General features: G+C 32.8%; 1 protein-coding gene across 1 annotated transcript in view; it reads left to right on the forward strand.

Annotated features, from left to right (window-relative positions):
* Smp_164260 (hypothetical protein) overlaps positions 1-24,636 on the forward strand; it is a gene marked incomplete at both ends in the record, with an annotated part of 26,093 nt that extends 1,457 nt beyond the window's left edge. The window contains 4 exons of the mRNA XM_018792793.1: positions 11,584-11,938; positions 14,779-15,248; positions 15,303-15,396; positions 24,263-24,636. Coding sequence (XP_018643999.1) covers positions 11,584-11,938; positions 14,779-15,248; positions 15,303-15,396; positions 24,263-24,636 — 1,293 coding nt within the window. The remainder of the gene's footprint in view (positions 1-11,583; positions 11,939-14,778; positions 15,249-15,302; positions 15,397-24,262) is intronic.
* Positions 24,637-24,937: the final 301 nt, after the last annotated feature.

Consider the following 24,937-nt stretch of genomic DNA (forward strand, 5'->3'; position numbering starts at 1 on the left):
ACGTAACCCACCCTAATTGTTTTCAACTACCTCTAAAATAATCACATTTTTGATTTTATCTGTCTCTGAACTCCACTCAACTATTACGCCTCCCTTTATTTCAATACCTAATAACCTCTGACCTTTCCTTGCCCATATATATAGTTATCATCGATGACTTTTGTTATTCCAATCCTTTACATTCAATTATGTCAATTGTTCCACATTATTTATTACCCCAATGATAAAACTCTAATGCATATTTGGTTGTAAGCAGCTGATGAGAAACCACGAAATATAATGAATTCATATTATTCTGCATCAATATTTGTTCTATCTTTATATAAATTTTGATTTTTCCTAATAATTAATTATTTTCGAAATGGAAAATTATCGATTGTTTTCGTTGGTTTGATAAAGCAAGTCAATTGATCCACCGTTAAATCTACATGTGTAATATATGTCGAAAGACAATTATAACAACGAGATCTTTAATAAAAACCACAACTGATACTCGTTGAATAAGTGGTAGTCATTGAAACTGGGTGACATGGCTAAAAATCATTCACAATGGCACAGATACATTCTCTCCTTGCCTCCGTCTCAAACCCGTATTGCATCATTACTTCATACATGCCTTTCTAGTTTGTCTTTCTAAAACATGTCCTCAACATCTAGCCGTTCTCTTCATCACTTAATTAAGCATGCTACCCCGACCAGCGATCTTCAGTCACCTTGCCTTAGGCTGTGCTTTTCAGTTGCTGCTGAGTGTTATTTCTGGTCTTGATTTCTGCTCCCGTTTTCCGACACTATATGTCCCTTGATACATCCTGTCTCCCTTCTTTCTTGAGGATTCCGTGTTGGGACTTGCCTTGATGTAGTTTAATGATTTCTGCAGTTTCCTATCCATCACTAGCGTCTTCTAATTTCCTCCCTAACCGGGAGCTGCTTTGTTCTCTGGTAGAGTAGGTTATTGATATTCTCTGGTCGATGGATTTGGGGTATCTCACGTAGACAGTTGTTTGTGGATACTTTTGGTGATGGTGGTGACAATTGTTCAAGTTTCGGCCCCATACAATAGAATTGTTTTAACGTTAATGTTGACGATTCTTACTTTGGTAGTGGTTGACGGTTGTTTTGAGTTACAGGTATTCTTCAGTTGTAGGAGTGTTGCCCTTTCAGTACAGACTCGTACGTTTACATCTCTATCGGATCCTCCTAGTTTATTGACGATCCTGTCCAGTTACGTTAAGGCTCCCACCTCTTCGGAGGCTTTGCCAGTAAGTGTGATTTGACTGGTTCTCAATGTGTTATGCTTCAGAATCTTGATATTTCCTCTGCGTTGAGGCATGCTACTGCAAAAGCTGCTGGTACAGTGGCTGTCTTTGCATTTGTTGCTGTGTTTGCAATTGAAGGATCAAGTCATTTACAAGACCAGTCACTCAGCTGCGTCTAGTGTGTCCGCTGGATCTCGTGTTTTTCTTGAGATGTGGTCTTCATAATCCAGTGAACAACCAGAAGAAAGAGAAAAGACGTGATTCGAAAGCTCTTCTATTCTTATCTTGACAGGATTGGTAGAATTCCTTGTGTTTGTGTGTGTGGGAGGGCACTTTATTCTTTATGACTAGACTTCGGTAACAGTTCTCCTCATGTTAGTGTTTTTTTGTCCGGATTGAATGCAATGAGTTGCTCCTATTCCAATCCCGGTCAGGTTATTTTTGTCCATTTCCATGTCTTTTGGAATAGTACTCCTGATCTCTCATATTGTTTGGATATTCCGCGTACCCATGTTTATCATCATCCTATTTGCCGGAAGGAGTATTAGCCTCGTGACTTCTGAAGAATCTCGGCTTTCACCGTGAGGCATCATAAATGATGTATATGAAGACTCTTTAACTCTGAGGCTGGAGTTTAGATGAGTTCTTCCAGTTAGTGTTTTTATAGTAGTTTTGTTTCTTAGGAATTGGAGGTGGTGACTACTGACAGTAGCGCAGGAATGTTTCTAATCTGAGTTCATGTCATATTTCTACTACATAATTGAGTTTGCGTTTGCTTTTCAACTCTGTTTACGTCATGGTACATTGTGTGATAATCGGTACTAGTGCCTGATTGTACCAGTCGTGAACTCGTTCTTGAACTGTAAGTAGCAGTTAAGTGTGGTCATCTAACATAAAACCAATGTTATAATTAGCGTAATGTTCAATGTCATTGCTCTGTTACTATTTCTGCCACTATTATAGAAGTCAAGCACACATGTTCTACGAATGTCGTCCCAGAGACTTCCTCGTCGTGCATTATTTGCCGACGCTGGGATTGGTTGGAAAAAGCGGGGGGTGGTCAGTGTATGACATGGTGTTGTGGCATGAAAGAAAGCTGCAAAGGGCTAGCTTCTGTTGGTCCTTCCCGACTCCCTGGTTGGGGTCCAAGAGATGGTGCAACACAGTGGCTAGAGATGTTATCAGATATGGCTCAGAATAGAAGCCAGTGGCGATCCTTCTGTAACCTTCTTTTACTTTCTTCATAAAGAGAGTGGTCATAACTTCCTTAACTGAAAGAGTTCTTCTGGTTGTACATTTCAGTTTCCCCCATCATTACTCTTATTTTTTTATATATATATGCATCCTACCCCTTTTCTCTTCCCATTCTCATTATTTTGTGTGGCGTATATATATCTGGTGTCCCCTTGTACCAATATTTATGTGTTTAAATAAATAAATAAATAAAATGCTTGTATGTTCAAATTCGGATCCTAATGTCCACATACGGGCTGTGTGGTGTGTTAATCGATTAATTAATTTAAAAATGAATCTCATCTGGTAATAAAACCATTTAAAAAGCCTTTAAGAACTGGTAAATAGTGGAGGCTCTTTTGTATTATCTCGAAAACCTTCAATAATATACACTTTCATCATAATACATAATAAAATCTACGAATTTGGAGTTTTACAGCTTCTGGTTCATGAAAGTAGTGGGAATGTGGTTACCAATAGGCTTGAATGATCTGATGTACCTCCAGTTTAAGATCGAGGGTTATTTACTACAATTATTATTTTCTGGTAGCTCGTTCTAGTTGTTAATAGGATCTAATTGTCTATTGTCACTACGTTACCCGATCATAGTAATCAACCATTAATATTGTATAGAGACTGAGTTCTCTTTCTACTGAGGTAGCTAGTAAATAAAGTGTATTTTCAGATCGATATGGTTCATTACTGGTGTACTTGCATCAAACGTGAGTTGCTTCACAGCATATGTTTACATTTAACCGTCAACATTCATAGAATATTCAGCCTATTAACTCTTTTGATTATCACTATATATTAAGACTAGGCTCAGGTTGCAAATTAATTTTATCTGTTCATCATATTAAGAGGCAGGTTCAACTCTTAAATGTTGCTTGTATACCTCTTTGCACATATATTTATTATTGACATTATTCTTTTGATATTATGAATATGATCAAGTTTGTTCGTGTATGTATGTTATTAAATTAATATTTGTGGAAATAAGTTATCCCTGACTTACTCTACTTTTAGTTGACTGTGCTGTAATTCCCTCTTTGCCACTGTTTACACCAATATGGAACAGCTTGTTCCATATTTACAAGAAAAGTAGCGATTACTGGATAATTAATTTACTAATTTTATACTTGTTTTTAGTACTTTGAAGTTTTGTTTCGAGTTCTAGGTAATGGTTTGGGTATTTACTGTTGGAAAATTGATTTAGCGTATGAAATACTGGTCTTTAGAAGCTGCAATTGAATCTGTTATCTTTGAAGAGTAACTCTGGTATTTAACGCAGTTCACTATCGAAACTGTTGTTCTTATTAAGAATTTCAAATTTCTTTGAAAAAAATATTAGTTTATTTGAAACTAAAATTAAAACTTGATATAACGGGATAAGAAAGCTGACATCATTTACGTCGACATTTTTTGTATCGATTCAGTATAAATCTCGTTCAACATGACAAGTGCAAACTTTTGTTCAGTGTTTCAGCTATATTCTCTGTATACATTCAAGTGAACTGTGTTCAGAGTGTGTCTTTACAACTAAGTCTATGTACTTCTCCTATATGTTATTATGAAGTATGTGTGAAATTCGGTGTATAAATGATTGTATTTTGGTCTAATAATGATGTGATGCTGCAATTTGTTTGGGGACGTGTTTTTGGCTTGTCAATAAATCTTCGTTTTATTAGTCTTTTGTGTTTTCACTTTGAGTCGTAGGGGTTTTAGCGGTTCCTGTTTCCCAGTGTAGGCCACAGGATCGAGGAATTGCAGTGGTTCCCGATTTTCAAGTAAGCAGTAGGGCTGGAGGACTCAACAGAGTTGGTGCCCACATAACAACAACAGCACTCCAGATATAACAGTTGGTGGTCTGTATACACTAGTGGCGACGCGGATATAACACAGTCGACCGCCCAATCACCACAGTCTAAAATGTAACATGATTAAAGACAAAATTTTTAATCAGTTAGCTAATCAAACACATTTCTACTAAACAATGACGAAGTTTGATTTATTTGGTAGTTTCGAAAGTTTGACAGTGTTTGTAGTAAAATTATTTGTTTAGTTTACTGTAACTGAATACTTTTCAGACAACCACTTATGCCTCAATAGTAAACGTGAAGAATAAGAGTAAATGAGGGTCTAAGAGTTATTTAACATACTGTATTTGTGTTCACATAAGATAATATAACTAGGTGACAACACTAACTAATCGAAATCACACATAAATTTGCGGCTGACAATATTACGAGTAAGATTTCGAATGAGTTCCATCTTTCCCTCTGAAAAATGATTTAAAGCTCGAGAAAGACATACAATTCTACACAGATTTAATTCGTTTATTCTCTCAAGATTGGTTTAAACGTCCTTTGAATAGCGGTTGATTTTTAAAAAAATGCCTATTGTATATCCATATTGTTAACTCGATCAAATATATATATATATATAATTTGAAAACATTTAACAATTTTATTTCGTTTAGATACTCTAAACTATGTTTAATGTTCATGGTCAATTATTTCGCAAAATAGATTTTCGATATTAGACAGCAGAGAAACAAACTTTTGACATAGCTTATTGTTATCAGCTTTGATAATGTATCAAAGTAGGTTGTAGTCTTTGTCGAAAGGAAAATCATTTGATATTATCTTAAATACCATATCATTTGATTACTTTTTTAATCAACAAAGTTTATTGGAACTTTTTATTGATTGACATTGGATCTCCATGATGATAGTTTAATTTGAAAGTGGGTTACATCACGGGCCGACTATTCAAAGCCTTAAATGATCAACAGAATTTGTTAATTCGTTTCGTGAACAACTTTTCTCTAACTCTTTATGCGAGACACATTCTCAGCATTTAAAACATAATTAACTTAAGTAGATGTGGTATATTACATTACATTAGGCATAATTTAAAACTGTTATAGAAGTAACAATTTTTTTCCTCCATGATTTTATTTATTCATTATATTTTTCGTGGAAGTTTAGTAACTAAGTTATATTCCAGAATGGTATGATTATTGAAAGAGTGTTGTATTTAGGTTTGATTTTTGGATGGTTAGTTTTAGATAATATATGTTTTTCAACAGGAAGTATAACTGTTCATCCATATTTATGTTACATTTTAGTTGAGAATCGCTTATATATATATATATATATATATATATATATATGTCATGTGTGAACATTTTTGTACAACTTTGTCGCCAAAACCCTACTGTTTTACTATCTTGAATACTAATCAGTGATTTCTGTGCTAAAATGACTATAGTAATAAGCGTCATGCCATAAAGATAAATATTGGTGTGTAATGTGTTTTTTAAGAGAAAGTAACATACACATAGGTTAGATGTTAACTTTTCTGATGAATTCACTCAAACTGGAGAAACACTTAAAATCAGAGAATATTGGATAATGTTTTCGTCCTAGTTCGAGACTTCTCAACAGTATATACTCTCGAGCCAATGTTGGATGAAGCTCATAGACTTTTAGATCACACTGTTAACCGGAAATCAGTGGTCCAGAATTCGAATTTCAGTCATTTCATGATTAAGTACGATTCTCATTCAGTGCGATTAGTAAATTGTATCCTCATTCTCTACTTGCTCGTCAGAACAGTAATGTCATCACTTTTTGTTATACAACTCTGAAACTCGATATTCTGAATTTATACTGTATTAGAAATCTGTCTATGCTTTGTGACCCATGAGTTCAGCATATTCATCGGCTTCGTTTTTGCAGTCATGTTTACGTAAAAAACTGTTTAATAACTAATACAGTTATGTGCACTGATACTTAATCGCACCTATGGTATAAGGTTTAAGCATATCACTGGAACCTGGTAGCTGAAGCTACGTTCATATTTTTGACCATTCAGTTGTAACTGGAGTTCCTATAACACTAAATATAGTCTCAGTTTACTGAATGCAACTTAATCGCATCTTGAGTAGTTTGCAAATTATTTTCTGTTCTGGGAAGTCGAGTAACATTATTTCATTCCTGAAATTAAACATACATTTATTGTCTCCCCTTACTATTTAGGACTAGTCATAATAGAGAACAGGTGTAGTGTTAATATTGTGTTTTAAAAGTTTGTTTACTCGATAAAGTGAATCGTCAATTCTTTTTTCATTCGTTGTTATAATATTTTATTATGATTTATTTGACAATTGTTCTAGTAACAAATTTAAGTAGATGATGAAACTATATTCAATTTAGTAATTAAATAGCTGTTATTCGCTAACATATTGAGGCGTTGTGAATCATCAGTTTAGTTTAATCGTTGGTTTACAGGTTTGTTTCTTTCCCTAATTTCCTAACTTTAGGAAGTTAGTATTTCTAAATCTAACCGTCTTACGCGATTATATACTTGATAACTAAGTTTCATATTTGAAGATAATAATCCGTTGATGTCTTGGGGACAATTCCTAAAAAAATATTAATCAGTTTCTTCATATAATTCTGGTTAGATGTCGAAAGATAATCATAATCTACGTTTGAAGATCTTATGTGATACGACTTAATTAAGGTTAATAAATTCTTTCTTCATATTGTGAACCTTTAATGTTGATATATTTTTTTCATGCTTCTTATTTACTGATTTCATTCGTTCCTTCTGAACCGTGTTTATTATGTTAATTTTTTTACTGTCATTGATACGACCATTGTTTCAAATTCGTTCAATTACCTAACGAATTTACCAGATCATGTGTTGTTCCTTGTTTAAATGTCTTTTGTCTTAGTTAATATATCCAGCAGATCATAACGAAATTTCAATGATCAAATAACTTTGTTTTACATTTCCCTTCTGATTAGCGAAATATAACAAAAAATTAAACTGTTGTAAGGATGTGAAGCAATTTCGAAAAGTTTTTGTGATTCTGATATAAATCAGTTGTTTTTTCTCTGGAACAAATGTTTTCGTTTGTCATTTTCGGTGTTGTTATGCTCATGTTGATTATTGTTTCATTTGTCTCCCGTCTTTTATTTAAACGAATACAGCTCCAATCGACCAGTTTACTGTATATCTGTATTTTTACCAGAACCTTTTGTATGACACGTCATCAAGGTAGCATTATATGAAACCCAACTGTGTATAAAACATTTCTTAATGTGATAATTAAATTATGAAAATGAGGCATATATTTTTAAGGTGTTCTATATCTCTTTGTACTTGTTTGCGTGTCAATTACACATATTTTTTTCAATAGCTCATATTTGCGTAATAGTTTGTTTACCCATCTTCATTTACGTTTTCCGTTCCTTTTTGTATATATGCCGGTTGCAGTGAATAATAAACAGTGAAGGAGGATAGGGGACAAAGGGAAGCATGATATATATACGACATACAAAAATAGATTACATTGACGTCGTTTTTACTCAATTTGTTGGGTTTTTCTGATTTCATTTCTTTTTATTTCCTACTGTTTCTGCCTACTAAATAGCACTTATCTAGATTGTGTTCGGTTTCCCTTTCATCAAGTTTTGTTGTTCCTATTCTCGTATCATTAAATCTCTTGTGAATGGGTAAAAACTAGACTGTCTGGAAAGTACACTTGTGTTGTTCACCTATCAGAAGTCACCAGTTGATTTACAGCGTTGATTATTATTATTATTATTATTTGATTGTCATTCACACCTAGCTATTGATCTTTCGGCTTTGATCAACAGCTGGTTATAATTCGCATGGTTCACCGATAATGCTTCAAACTCATAGTAAAACAAAATGCATTTGAGCCCCAAGGCAATATTTTCTATATGATCACCCAATCTATTTCAGTTAATCAGATGATGTGTACATAGTCGTCGTGTGATACAGGGTTATATAAGCTTTCTAGATGATAATACAAGGATGTTCGGGATGTATTTATCACCTTCTATATTGTTTTGTATCTAGTTTTTATTCGATGCTTGGTTTGATGCCAGATAGGTAAGTGATTCAGAGCGTTTACCACTTTATGTACGTTATGAACTTTGTCACCCTTGATTGACATATAACTGACGTAGTCTTGGCGCTGAAACGTAAGGACCATCTAAGTTTTATCAACCAACACTGCTATTTGCTCAGGTGATTGTCATATTACGCATTCAAGAACCAGTGTGCTGCACTCTTTGTGAAACATGGCTACAAGTATTCGGTTTCCAAATATTGCTCACACTTCCTCGAACCATTATTTGGAGGGGAGTGCAGAGATGGTTGATAAATAAGATAAAGCTCTTTCTGATGTGATAGACTTTCATCTAGCTGTTTATGTATTACAGATATTCACCCGTCATTTATTTAAACGTTTTACGGTAGCTAACGTAGAAGTTGTTTGGAGAAAATTAAGTTTTGTGGACTAAGTCATACTATCGGTGTATGAAATGATTGAATTTTGCTGTAAACTATTTTAGAGGCAATATGTTTACTGGTTGGAGTCTGCCAGACAAATGAAACTGATTATCAAAGACTTTGAGATCAGTAAAGTCTATCATAGGGAGAAAGTGGTTAACCTAACATAGTTCTCAGGTGATTGAACAATTTTATTAATTTGATGGAGTTTGAAATTACTAAAGATGTGATTGGAGCATTAAATTACGTGATCGAAGTATCATAGGTTTGATTTTATCATCCATCAGTCACAGAACTGAATTAATCAATCCAAAAAAATAGTAGAACCACTTTCATTTATAGCTTAGGTATATTGGCAATAGTAACGTGCCACAGATAGGGTTATTCGCTCTCATTTATCAGCCTTGATGAATGAGTTTCTGGTGCATAAATGACTCACGTAAGACCACACCTAAACTTTCAGTGTTCATTTAATAAGTTGATACTATATATTTTTTAAATTGACCTTGAATCTATACTAGGGCAATGGGGCAAATGAGTAGACTCTTGTTCCCTAAAGTATTTACAATGCCATTTGAAAAAGGGATTGTTGATGACACTGTTTTGCTTTTTGTTTTGGGTGGACAAACAATGATGACATAGTGATTAGTCTTATAATTGAAACGTGTTATTATTACCGATAGCAGTAATAATTTTTAATTGTTCACATTATCTTGTTGTTGATATTTTTGAGTGAATTCTGGTCAGTTTTAATTGGCATAAGTGCGTCCTTTGCCGATTACCTTAATACATCAATTATGTCACATTTTTCTACAGAATGGATGGAGTGTGGTTAATAGACTGGAATCGAGAACGTACGTTTCACTCTACTTTGAACATTTTAGTCGTACGTACATGTAAAAATCTACAAAAACTTGTGACAGTTCACATAGGGTGTACGCATACCAACTAAGACTGATCAAAATTCAGTCAAAAATATCAACAACTGGATGACCTCAAACCATTACAAGTTTAATCAAAATTCATCCCCGTTACACAAATCAGTGGTTATCTGGATTCAGTATCTAAGTAAATGATGCGTTTTTCGTTTAAAGTGGGAGGTATTGGTTCTAAATTCCGAAGTGTATATAAACTCAGGTATGGAGGTCTATTCAGTTGACGAGTCCCAAATAGGACGACACTGGTGTGCTTGTTTCTACTACTAGCTACATTCCAACCATTCTGTGAAGGTACGTACAACTCAGTAAATGAAATAATATTAGCACCTTATTCTCGGTAGGGTTTTGTAATTCATTTGTTGTAATGTTATGGCCATAACTTAGAAAGCTCTAGCTCTTTCATATGCGTATAAAACAATCAGTGTTGATCAAGGCTGGTCTTCGATAATTAAAGTGACTGATAAGCTTAACAACGTACTTTTAAAATAAATTCTTTGAATCTCATCTCTGATTAATCATTCTCTGTTCTTTTGTGTGATTCATATCTAAAAAAGCCATTCAGTAGTGCCTTATTGTGTGTTAGTGAGGTTATAGCTTAATTCATTGCTAACCATGTCTTACTGAACTTTTTTATTTATGTGTGATAATGAATGTTTATCTGCTTATACTTCATACATTGTTTATACTTCATACTAAGCAAGAGTTTTGCTGTTCTAAACATGATTCAATGTTTTTTTTTTAATTGGTTTTGTTTATTGTAAATAGATTCTCTAATCTCGTTTTTTCCCAGGTTATGATTTGTGAATAAGAAATTCTAGTCTCTCAATTGTTTCTACCATTAGTGTTTTTTGTATTGATTAATAACTCAGTAATCATTTACATGTTTGAGTATATGACTTTGAGCGCCATATTATATTTTAAGGGTTAGTATTATTGCAAAACTATCCAAATTGAATTAGTTGGTGTGAGACTTACATATGGAACCAAGTGGTTAAAAATAGAGTACTTTAATAATTAGTACATTGACCTATACGCATTGTACGTTGACTACACCTGTTGTTCATTATTTTTGCCTTCATATCTTTACAAGGATTTTCATGCTATGTCAGATAGACCGGGAAATTAAATATCTTATCCAACCTCTCGGTTCTCACTCATTAAGGTATACTGTCAAATTCTGTTCAGTATGTCAGTTCTATCTTGAAATAATTTATGACTTTATGCTTCTGTAAGCGAAACAGAATATATGTTCAGTATTTCACTAATTTATTTGATAATTTTTCAGTTGTTACCAATTTTTAACAAAAACTATCTTTGAATGCTCAGACGTTTCAGTAAAGCCTTTACTTGAAAAAAGTTGTTTTATGTATAAATTTGATGTCCGTTGAGAAACTATTGAAAGCTTTGGAGCACTAGACAATCCATCCTAGTCTGGTACTTCTCATCAGTTCACTATAAGACCTCATATTGGATCTTCAAGTCTTGTTGCAAACACAATCCATTTAGATCACTGTGTTGAAATCTAATGATCCACATTTTTCGTAACCTCAATCAATTTATGATAGAACGCAATCATTATCCAATGTAGTTAGTTAGTTACAGCTGCCTATTAAATTCTAAAAGCGCGATAATTTGGTTACAGTCCTAATAAGTTCGAAGAGTATTTATAGTCTTATTGAAAGTCACATTATTATTATTATTATTATTATTAAATACCCGGATAATGAAGTAACGCTAATTCCACGTGATTAATTTCCCAACTATTAATTTCCCAACTATCGCCTTACTGTAACTTTTCTATTGTCTCTTGATTTCCATCACAGCTTGGATGTTTTGAATGGCATTCACGTGGACCATTTCGTCAAACTGATATAGGATCGTCTAATCGTTTAAATTCTATCAATCCTACCGGTTCACATCATTGGATTGTACACAATGAAGAAAATTTCACATACATATGTCAAGAACCATCGAAAGCAAGACTTAAATCTGGTGCTGATAGTCTGTTACAACGTCTACGTAAACGTTCTTTTTCAAGGGATAAGCATAAACGTGATAATAAAACACAATATTGTCGATCTTCTTCGGCTCCTCGATCTGTATATTCATACCAAAGCGCTGCAGAATTTGAGATCAACCATATTGATAAGTATTCATTAACACAAAGAAATAAATATGGTAATTTGTTCGTTTCAAATTTGATTCCACAAATTTGTTTATCAAGAAGTGTTCCTGAACTACAAGACCATAGTTGTGTTGTAAGTTGTTAACACATAACTTTCATTCTGTTCTATTGCTAAGCTAATTTAAATTCATACGTTATTTGAATAAGTTCCCATTGAATGTTAAGTACTCTTTTTTACATAAATATATTACTTTTAAAATGAGAAATTGTCAAATAAAAAGTTTCAAGTACTTTTCTGTTTCAAATCTTGGTCGTTAAATCACCATACTCCTATATTGTTATTCAATAGGGTTAATCAAGTTGGGAAAGCGTCTAGTGAGTAACAGATTTTAGTACTACTTCTTGGTGTGTCGTATAGGACCTTTGTGATACACCATTTGATTAAGTTTAATATGGACTTCAAAGCATAATGTTTTGGAATAACGTGTATTTGTGTGGGGTCATAATCCGATAATTGCACAGTTCACAGACTTTAGACTTTTATTTTTCCGCTTCATTATCATGTTGTTTAGTATGACGCCTTTCTAAATGCTCTATTCCACCAAGTGAACTCCTTTTTAAGTTAAATAAAATGATATAATTTCATGGCATAATTAATATAGTTCATTGTGTTTATAAACTTCGCGTCACAATGGCAATAATCCTTGTCTTTCATCTACATTGTATTGTGGTATTTATTAAATCGGAAGTATATAATTCACGTTTCAGGATTTTAAGGACTACGGTTGATCAATATGTTTTGAGTTATAACAGTTAAACGTGAATGTGATCACTAAAAGTCTAAGTGACTTTGGGAAATTAATAAATAATACCTTTCAGCCATATATGTGTCATCTGTGTTATATAGGATTAATAGTCTCTTAAGTAAGTGAAAACAAACTTATTCAGTTTATTTATCTTACATAAATAAAATTATATTATATGTGCTTTCATGATTAGTAGTCGCCATTGTTAATTTTTTTAACGTATATCTTACATTTAATGCAGAACGTGCTTCAACATATCTAAATGTTTTTGAATTTTGAATAGTGTTTTTTTTCTTTTTACTAAAAAAATAAATTACATAGTCCTGTACAAATGATTCTTTTTAGTTAGAATATGTATGTATATGTACATATGTAATGTCAAGAGGTTTTATTTTGTACCCTTTATCGAAGTCAATACAAGCAGTATGTTTTTGTAAGACTGCACATTAAGTATGCATTAATCATCTAGGTTGGTAAGAAAATAGTCTCCAAGTTATGGATTTACTAACGTGTGTGTTTTAAGAGTACTTAAATGTTGTTCTTTAGTCAATAGTCAATATTATTGAAATAAATAAACTTTGTTCATTAGACAGGCTTGTGTACTTTCTAGTAGGCTGTTGGTTCGTTTTTCAAAAAAAGGAGGAAGCAAGTGCAGTGATGGTTGAGTAGCTTGAAAATAGCTTTCAATGATTGTATTTAGTAAGGAAACTGAGTGAATAGATCATTTTTTCGTGATTATCAGTTATCACACTTGCGAATGGGCTCGAATGTTGTCCCGCCCCTCAAACCGGAATAGGTAGTTTTCTTGAGAGGCTATTCCATTAGCCTTTGAACTAGAGGCCTAATTCACAATGCAGTGGTACAGTGTCATATGATTCAGTTCTATGATGATTGGTGACCAAAATCAGTTTATACAACATTCATGCCTCTGGAATCCTGAAACCCGTGGTCATCACTAGTTTGGGATCATGGTCTTCCAAGTTCCCTAGGTGTATCCTACCTATCTTTCAACCCGGTTTAAGCACTGGACTTTCTTTTTTCATCCTCTCACTTTTCTAAACAATACCCGAGACTCTAGAAGGCAGTAATTAGGACTTTCGTGGTAGGAAATATAAACGTGGTATGAGAGCATTTTGAGGGAAAGAATGGACGTTTTCCACACCTGAATGTACTTGGGCGTTTAAGAACCAACCGTATATATATATATATATATATATATTATTTATAATAACTATACATACTGTGCAATTTCCAAATCGTTGATGGAAATTCTACAACCAGTCAGAAACCAGATTTGAAAACATAGTACCCAAAAAGAGACAGTAATAAATCTTTCTTTGCCTTGGTAACCTTAAACCCCTTCTTTTTTATTTATTGCGTCATTCATTATTTCAACTCTGTCTGAAGTTCAAAACTACAGCATTGTCATTTTTCTTCAATTCATAGCTGACTGATTTCAATTCATATCTTTCTTTATTACCATTGATCTATTTTTAGTTGTTTCATTACATAATCATCTAATGTTTGTTAACTCTATTACTTCTAATCACTAGTTCAATGTTCTGGAATTTTCCCTCCCAAACTTTATTTGTACGAAACAAAATTTCTTATGACTTTATTAACTCTATCTGAATCTTCGCTACATGATACATATATTCATCTTTAATCACCCTCGTATGCATAAGTATGTCAATATCTGTAATAATGTTGATTTTCAAATATTTTAGGTTGTAAGCAGCTGATGAGAACCTAACAAAATAAAATGAATTCATATTATTCTGCATCAATCTTCTTTCTTGCTCTCTTTAAGATAATAAGAGGAAATATGTATATGAAAAAAGCTGGTTTATTAGTTAGTGCACTCTACTTTCAGTTACCGTTTTTCAAGTGATTGTTTACCAACCTTAGTTTTTACGCTTGAAGTGCTGCTCAAAATCACCAATAAACAGACTTGTATTTTATTACTGAATTTCGTTAAGGTGAAGGAAATTAGTGTCACTGACCATTATTATTAATATTATGATTCTATTATAATTTTGAATATTTTTCTTTTTTTTCTTTTTTCTGTAAAATTAAAAAGCCATCAGGTTATTTAGACAATGGTTTGTCATATCAATGTAATGTAATTCCATCCGAATTGTATCCTAAATCATCATCCCATTTAACATCATGTTTTCCTGTTAACAATGATAAAATAAATGCTATTGCTACTACTACTACTAGTATTATTAACAATAATCAAATGGAATTATCGAAAATTGACAATTCATCATATGATCTTCCAATAAAAGATAAAACTCCAATTAACCATGAATTATATCTTCAATCAAATTATCAAACATCTATCAATGCTAATATATTACATGGCAATTTTGTTAATTCGTGTACAACATCATCAACACCTACCATTATGAAAGATTCGTGTTGTTTGAAATCTAACTCTGAATGTGTAGATATTCCAAATGCAATGAAATATTCCGATTCGTTTGTGTTATTGGACAAGAGACAGCAATATCAACCTTTGTATAATCCTTTCACCTCTTCTATATATTCAGAAGTCTGTTCCAAATGCTGTTTTACATATGATAATAATAATAATGATAATAATCAGAGTACTGTAACTACCAATAGTCCAAATCTACTCGTCAATTCCCTTAGTTATTCTTGTGAAATAAAGCATTCACCAGGACGTAAAACTAATAAATGTAGGTACTATAATTACCTTTTAATTAAAAGTGCTTTTTTTTCATTAAAAAATTATTTGTCAAGTTTTTGTTATTTCAACCTCAATTGGAATTCCTTATACTGATTAGACATTTTTATTAGACCTGAGTTTTTTTATTCCCATTAAATTTAATTAACCAGACTTGGAGCCTACGAGTATATCTTTTCCAAAAAACAGTTTTTTCAGACTTGATCAAGTTGATAATTAGACAATATAGTTGAAAATCCTAACTATTAAATGTGGATCACGAAGCCTGAAGTTGTTGAGTTCGATCTTGTGTAAAGTGAAGAGTACATTTTTTAATAGACTGAATATATTTATTTTTACATCAACACTATACACTATTGTATATATAGAGACAATTTGTTCATATGTAGACTGAATGTATTCACGATAATATGCATACTAATATATAAAATAGTTGTATGAATAACTGCGAGGAATTTGAGATTTACGTTTATGAAAGTTTTCTTTAAAAACCACACTCAATGGACGAAGTTTACTGATCTATGAACAAAAAAACGAAGATGAAAAAGGCTTCTTAGCTGAAATTTAATTTGGCGTAATTAAGTTAACATTATCAGTTAATTAAAAGATCTTGGATTTATCGTGTCGTGCATCAGTGTGGCCATCCAGTGCTACCTCAAAATAAATAACATTCAGTCTATTCTAAGAGACACATCAACTAATATTGCCAGTCACCGGAAACGTATCTTCTGTTAGATTTTATTTATCTGTATGTATGAAAGTATTCTTATATGAAATGTAACTAAATTGATATATTGGATAACTGTTTAATTTCCTTCAAATATATTAAATTTCAACTGAAGCTTCATTCACATAAGATAGGGAGCCATCTAGTTGCAGGAAAATACTATGAAATCAATATTAGTCAATGTTTTTATTCCAGATGGACAATTGATGAGTTTGTTTTCAAAACAATAAAAGGGAAGCTGATGAAAAACTGTTTCCTTCTAATTAGCTTTTCGTATAACTTCAAGTGCTCATATATATATATCCTCTTAACTTATTTATTTGACGCCCATACAGTTATTAATTCTCTTTCTCTGTTTTGATGATTTACTTGTTATGACTTTGTTTTAAATTTCGACTGCTGAAGACATCCATACTTATACGAATTACTTAAATGAATAAGATACAATATTAGTTCTTTTTAACATATTAAAACCTTTTAGGTATATGTTGCATTATAGATTGAAACTAACATCGGTATTCATGAGAAGTGAGTTTTATATCACTTGAGTCATGATATTATGTTATTAATGTTGTAGTTTTCACTGAGACTACATCATTGTAAAAACCAGTGGACTTATACTGGGTTTATAGATTTTCAATGTGATTAGGGTGCATCTATATTGAATTTTTAAATTATGGACTCATAAATAATCAATTCGGACTATTGCATTATTCTTCTCATTCAACGGAAATGTATTCAACCTGAAATAAATACAGATTACTAATTTTAGAAAAACAACTTTTGTAATCAGGATTTTTCGCGCATATATATGCTTAGTAAATGGTTTCCTCAAATCATAAACAACTCTCAAACTTTTGGAAACCTGCTACATTTTAACAATTACTCACAATTTACTTAAACTTGGTAATATTTTAATTCGATAAAACCGGTGGTTGGAATAGTGATCTACTGGCTGAAATTATTTGCCAGGTCTCAGTTTCAGTTGAATCGATCAGAAAAGCATATGACTTCCATGTGAATGTGCTGTATGAAACTAACTTCATTTCCTCGTGTTAGCTGCTCAGTTAAGTTTTCTCATCTGAATATAAACACAAATGACTGTATAATAGTGAGTAAGTAGTTAAAGCACTCGGATTCGACCATTCGGTTTCAGATTAATATCTTATTATTTCTACTTCTGTTTGGATAAGCAGGTTGTAATTTCGAGTATTATGAAAGATATAACTCAAAGCCGAGTACGTGAACTTTTACTTGGTGACTGACCTGCATGAAAAATATTGAAAGTTACGAAGTATATCAAATAAAACGAGTGTTTCATTGATTAGAAATTAGAAGACATTGTTCGGAAATACAATTTTCTTATACCTAATTAATACATTTGGGATTTGCAACAAAGAATTACACTTTTATCGGTTAGAATTATTTTGCTTCAATTTTAATTCTCCTATTTGATAATAAAACAAAACATGCTTTTGTGTAGAATGTAGGAAATTTTTGAAGTCGAGGATGTATACTTGAATCTGTTTATTTATCTAGTTCAATTTTTACATTAATACACTAATTGTAAAGAAACATATTCATTTGACAGTTAGCTTATTCACTCAGTTGTATGCTCAAACTACTAATATGTTTGAAATTACTTTCAATCACATCTGTTTCACCTCACTATTACTAACGCTTACTTAACCACTATGTTTATAGAATAAAGGAAAATTTTTTTCTTTTTGTGTATGTAAAATAGGCCAAAATTATTTCTTATAAAGAATTTTAACTCATTGTTTCCTTATTTCAGTCTATCTATTTCCTGATTCGTTTGCACCTGTTAATGTGTCCATAAAAAATAAACTATAGGCTTTTTGTCTACTGTACAGTTTACTTTAGTAATGATTTATTCGATCAACGTATATGTACTTATGTACATATACCATAGTTACAATGATATGTTGTAAAAATTAGCGCAGTCTAACTGTTTTAATCTCATTCACACTGGCACTGATGATGATAACACTTACTTACTTACGCCTGTTACACCCAATGAAGCATAGGCCGCCGACCAGCTTTCTCCAACCCACTCTGTCCTGGGCCTTCTTTTCTAGTTCTATCCAGTTCTTGTTCATTCTTCTCATGTCTGTCTCTATTTCTCCGCGTAATGTGTTCTTTGGTCTTCCTCTTCTCCTTTGACCTTCAGGATTCCATGTGAGGACTTGTCTTGTGATACAGTTGGGTGATTTCCTCAAAGTGTGCCCAATCCACTTCCAGCGCTTCTTCCTGATTTCTTCCTCCGCTGGAATCTGGTTTGTCGTCTCCCACAGTAACTTGTTGCTGATAGTGTCTGGCCATCGGATCTGAAGTATCTTGCGTAGACAGCTGTTAATAAACACTTGTATCTTCTGGATGATGGTTTTCGTAGTTCTCCACGTCTCCGCCCCATACAGAAGAACTGTCTTGACATTTGTATTGAAAATTCTGACCTTGGTGTTGGTTGACAATTGTTTTGAGCTCCAGATGTTTTTCAGTTGTAGGTATGCTGCTCTTGCTTTGCTGATCCGCGCCCTCACATCTGCATCTGATCCACCGTGTTCATCAATGATGCTGGCCAGATATGTAAAGGTTTCCACATCCTCCAAAGCTTCTCCGTCAAGTGTAATTTGATTGATGCATGTTGTATTGTATCGGAGAGTCTTGCTTTTCCCTTTGTTTATATTGAGACCTACTGCTGCTGAGGCTGTTGCTACACTGGTCTTCTCCTGCATTTGTTGTTGCGTTTGTGATAGAAGAGCCAGATCATCCGCGAAGTCTAAATCGTCCAGCTGCATCCTAGCTGTCCACTGTATCCCATGCTTTCCTCCAGATATTGACGTCTTCGTGATCCAGTCGATCACCAGGAGAAAGAGAAATGGTGAGAGTAAGCAACCTTGTCTAACACCGTCTTTACCTTGAATAAGTCGGTGAGTTGTCCTTCATGGACAATGTGGCAGTTTAGTCCATCATAGGAGTTCCGTATGATATTGACTATCTTCTCCGGCACGCCGTAGTGTCGAAGAAGCCTCCATAGTGTTGTCCTGTCCACGCTATCAAATGCCTTCTCGTAGTTAATGAAGTTGATGTAGAGATGATAACACTAGAAATTAATAATTTTATGTGGTTTATTTTTTATTAATTTGTTTCTTACCTTTCCCATATTCCTATCTTTTAATCTGATCGCCTAAATTTCTAAAATCCTCTTACTGTATCGGCTCAAATCAAAGGCGTGATTTATTAGCCATTAGTATATATCTATATATATGTGCTATGCTTTATTAACACTGATATTGTTTGTATAAAAAGAATATGAATAAACCAGCTAAAAATTGTTCATTCCCTATGAATTTGAAATAATGGCTTTCTTAACAACCACTCTAAAAGCACAATTATCATAGCTGCGTAGCTCGTAAATTTACAATCGAGTAGCATTAATTAGTCACCGTTTCATTTGGCTTTTATTCATACATTTTGACATGATACATGTTGATGAAAGGTTTATATATTCAGGAAGTATCATTTATGTATGTATGATCACTGTTGACAGGACTTGGTATTATGATTATCTGTTAGCTGTCATGATTTGCTGGTGGATCACCAAGTAATCCAAGCATAAAATTAATTTGTTTACTTAATTTTTTCTGGTTAGTTCAAGTTTAGTAAACAGACGACTAAATATATCCCATTTCGTGAAAAGGAAACTAGTGTGTATTAAGTTTTTTTGACAGTTACTATGTGACCAGCTAAATCTCACTAGACCCAGCAGTATACTGATTTATGAGTTCAGGGTTATGGAAACTGTTGAGTTTTTATTTAGATCATAAGCCGAATAATGTTCGGTCACCAATGAAAACCTGGAAGCACTGGACGGTCGTTTCGTCCTAGTATGGGATTCTTCAGCAGTGGCAATCCACGAACGCTTAATCTCTAGACCACTGAGCCTGGATTCAACGATGTTAAGCATTAGCTCTGGACTAAATGTCCTGAGTTTGAGTCCCTCGGAGGAATCGTAGATGAGCACTCTTAATTTATGGTCTGAATAAGAAGGAGCCAGGATGTTATTTTCAGCTAATTCCAGATCATATGACAAACCCTGAAGTGGGATCCCGTCTGTCATATTTGAAAGTCATGGTCTGTTGTGTTAACCACTTCTGGAAAGAGAACTACTTACCGATGAGGATAACACTGCGTACTCACAACTAGCCACCAACTCTGGTTTAAAGGTACCACACCCATAGCATAAACTGAAGGTTCAACATTGTATTCCGTTTGTGGTTGTAAGTACATAGTGTTTAGGAGTTGAAAGCTGGAACTAAACCGCTGTTTGGTGTCTTCGTGTTCTCACTGGTTCTTCAGCTGACATCAGTGCATGATGAAAATTATCTCCTTCCTTCAGTTGTAAACTTCTGGACTGACAGTATGTTCTTAGAATTATGAAATTAGAAATTAACAGTATTACAACAATTCCATTGTAAATCCAACTCGGTAACTGGTTTTTCTGTTAACAATAATTGGTGTATGGACTAAGTCGTCGTTTTAGAGCCATTCATCTTAATCCTAAACTAATAAGTTACTGGCTTTTTAATTTGCAAAGCCTTAAGTTGTTAAGGTGTGTACTAAAAATTCTTTTCTCATTACCATTCAGCTTTGCTGGTGTTTTATTTCGCACACAAATTAAGCATCAACTCAGTTTGATTGTTTAAACTCAAGCGATCGCATCGTTATTAAGAAACCTTATTAGTCTCAGACATATTAGAATACGTTGTAAAGTTATGTTTTATTTTTCTCATACTCCACATACTCTGTAATGACGAAGTAATAATCTTGAGGACAAAATGGTTGAAATAGCATCATAAAGTAGAGTTTATTTGAAGACAATTTGCATCACTGACAACCATTAAAACCAGGGTGCTTCCAACAGTTGTTTCGCCATAGTATGAAGACTTCCTGGCACTTTAAATCCACGAGTTCGCTAAATGTCGAACCCAGATCCCTCAAGACATGTTACTTGCACCCGGTGATCCATATTTCCATTTTCGACTAAATCGTGATACTAAGTGATAATCAGTTATTCGTCCCTTGTTTTTAATGATAAAGGTGAGGTTTATGTTATATAAATACTATTGATTTTATTTTAAAGTTTCTAAACATTTATCAAGCCTACTCAATATTATTCCCAACCATAAAGTGTTTCTATAGTTCATGGTATTTGCAGTCAAATTGAACTTTTTCTATCATATGGTTTATTGAAAGTGTACATTTACCTGTTTTGCTTTTTAAATGTGTTTGTTTAAGGTCAAAATACTTGTTAATAATTTCAGCGTATTAATGCAAACTATGTAGTACAATCATTTCACAATATAGAGTATGAAAATATCTAAATATAATATAACTGCTCCATAATAACCGAAACTTATTTCGAATATAATTATATCAAACTTAAAAACTGTGACATTTTGCTGACTATAATCATTACCGATTCAACGACAGAAAAAGAGTTTCGTACTGATTTAAACGAGTAGATTCATTGTGCGTTTTAATTCCTCATGGAACTCCAAGATCATTTGTATTGTTTTATTCACTCATAATTATTTGTAACATTAAGTACCATACAATTATCAAACTTCTTTTGTAATACTATATAAAATTGCTTCTGTACGATTTTGAAAATATGAGTTTAATATTAAATTTTAAATCATGGCTAGCACACACACACATTTCGCCGATTGGCAAACTTGTCAGTTAAATGTATTTGTATCCCAAAGTTTACGTCCATACTGGAACGCGAACCCAATATCGATCTTCTCAAACACTAAACGATAACTGACTAAACTTCTAAGACACAATGATCACTAATCAAATCTGTGTAGTTCTGTATACCTAAAAATGTAAAAATAATCTTTACGATTAATTATGAATATCATAGCAATTAAAAAAGTTGTTAGTTATCGTCACTGTACAACCTAATCGATAATACTCTGGGGCTTGAACTAATTGCTATTGTATTTAAAGTCTGACTACTAACGTCAGCATTAACATGAACAATGTGACACATCCAAAATACAGTTAATTGGGAAATCTAAGCAGTCGGTATACCAAAAATGGCTAATAAATTAATTATTGTTCATTAAAAGTGGAAATGAATATGGACCTTTATCGTATGTAGTGAACTCCTTTTAAATTCATAGAACATAAGTAGCATAGGATCAATAGAGTAGGATAAAAATTAGTATTCCTCCCACCAAAAGAAATTTAGTTCGATAATAACTTTTTAACTTCATATATAAGTATATTCACCATTGATATTCGTAATTGATAACTGAAAGAATTAAATATTATTTTCATCCGACTATCACAATTGTAATCTTTTGGATTGTTGAACGGATTACTCAATTGTTAATTGAAAGGTTATTATTTTGTATAATCCAAGTACATGACTCTATAAAATCTCAATGTTTTATATTTAATGCCGGTAACAGTTTTGAGTCAAATTATACAAAATTCTGAAATCATCTTAAGAATCTCCTAGTCGAAATAAATTATAACTGTTAATCACATCCGAATTATTGACTTGAATTCAATTCCTATCTAATACAACTCAATAACCAAGTAACCAACTTTGAGCCATAGATTTTTTGTGTGAAAGTTAACAATATTATCCAACTTTCCAAAACAAAAGTAAGCAGTGGAGTTTAAATTTGAAACCGAAAGTCAAGTTTTTCTTAAATAATCGTGATAATGTCGTCTGTTGGTGATGATGGTAATTTGACAACATTATTGTGTAACCCTTTCTACAAAGAAAATATATACCAGTTAATCTCTTTGGAATATTTTATACTAAAAGAGCATAAAATAGAATTTCTAATTAATTCGTTAATGCATAAATTTATATATATCTTCATGTACCTAAAAGGATAGCTTTTTCTTTTTTTTCTCTGTCTTGTTTTCATGCTTGGGGAAATTATTATATCATTCCTTCCTTTTTATCAATATTATCTAACGTGAATCATCAATCACTCTATACTATTTGCACATTTTCTTTGGGAAAAAAAGATTGTTTCGTCTTCTTAAAAAGAGGACATTTACTATCACCTTGAAACTGTGGTTGCACCTTTGATTGTTAATTTGCTCCTTGAATTTTCCTCCTTCCCCCTTCTGATTTATTTTCTTCAGTCGATCTCTGTTTAGGAATTATATTACTAATAATTATTCGACGTCTTTTCTCTCTTTTTCATATGTCTTATTTTAAAAACAATATTATTCAAACTATTTTTTAGTGTTAGTACTGTTATTTCTTCACTTCGTTGATTTATATTTCGTCATCACAGTTTGGAGTTTCATTTCTTACATTGTTCACTATGTTTGTTTTGTATTAAATGTTCATGTTTGTGTTTGTATATCTCTCACCCTATTCCGTAAGATGCCTTATGTCAATCATTTTGTAGACAGTTTTTTAAACTAAACGATTATGATGTTCGGACGAATATATATGTATATTTTAAATGAAATATTCTTTATGTAAAATCCAAACATTTTTGTCCTTTGTTTTAATTGTGGAAATGTTTGATCTTCAAGCATTATTTAATGTAGTGTGCATGGTTATGCAATGGCACTCTTATTAAACAGCTTAGATGTTAATTAGTTGCAACGGTTTGGTGTTTCCTATGACATTTTAATGAATCCTGAGTAAGATAAACTATGTATCCTGAATCCCACGGGTTTTTAAAAGCATCGTGAACCTGTTACTACACAACAACATTCTGTGTCCGGTCAAGTGATGGCTTATAAATGTTCACTGCCATGTAACCCTAAACTAGAGCGAAACAACTCCATTGTCTTCGGTATCCTTCACTAGCTCTTCGGCTAATATCAACTGTTGTTGAAAATTGCAGTCTAGACTGTATAATTATTTGAAGACCCATTTGTTTGTGGATATATTATTCTAGATGTGACCTGATTTCATTGAAAGGGAATTATGACTATAATCATAGTGCTACTAACCCCTTTCGATGTTTAAATATTTTTGAATTAAGTAATCGGGTTCAAGTCAAATATCACAATATTATTTACTGCATACTTATAAATTGATTTCCCATATTCTTTTTAGCTCCCAATGAACAGATTTCTTATCCAAATATGGTTAAAGTCAATGGAGACTTTACCACTGGTCATAATAATAATCACCAGTTGATCACTTTGGACGCACCACCAACACCAAGTCCTTCAAATATTCCAAATGATCATATATCGAATAATAGTAATATTGTTGATCTTGGCCAAACACAAAATAATTCATCTTGTAATTCACTTCGGCCAGATTCTCTTCTTTCCACGTCAACAACTATAACAACAACAACAAGGGAATCATCTTGTTCTGATTTATCACCGAATTCCATGTCTTCGCATGATTCAGCTTTAGGTGGAGGCAAGTTCCAATCTGACTCTGGACCACTGAAAACTGATTGTCCGAATACAATGTAATTATTCTTCTCATTTTTCGTGTGTATTTGTCAGTATTGATTAAATGTATATTGAATGAATTTGGTAATATTGATGATCAACTCAATGCCCAGAACGTAATGGCTAATAATTCCAGGTGTATACTTCTATGGAGTTGCATACTAAAACAAAAAAAGATAATTTATGGCCCGTGGTTTTCACTGGTTCCTCAGTTAGTATCGATTTGTGAATAAGTCTAGAATGCATCTTTTTGATAGATAATTGTCTCTTGTTTATTTTATTTGTTGAGTAGTTAAAATATTAATTCAGGAGTAGCTGATTA

Source organism: Schistosoma mansoni, assembly GCF_000237925.1.
Source record: "Schistosoma mansoni, WGS project CABG00000000 data, supercontig 0111, strain Puerto Rico, whole genome shotgun sequence".
Taxonomy (NCBI): Eukaryota; Metazoa; Platyhelminthes; class Trematoda; order Strigeidida; family Schistosomatidae; genus Schistosoma; species Schistosoma mansoni.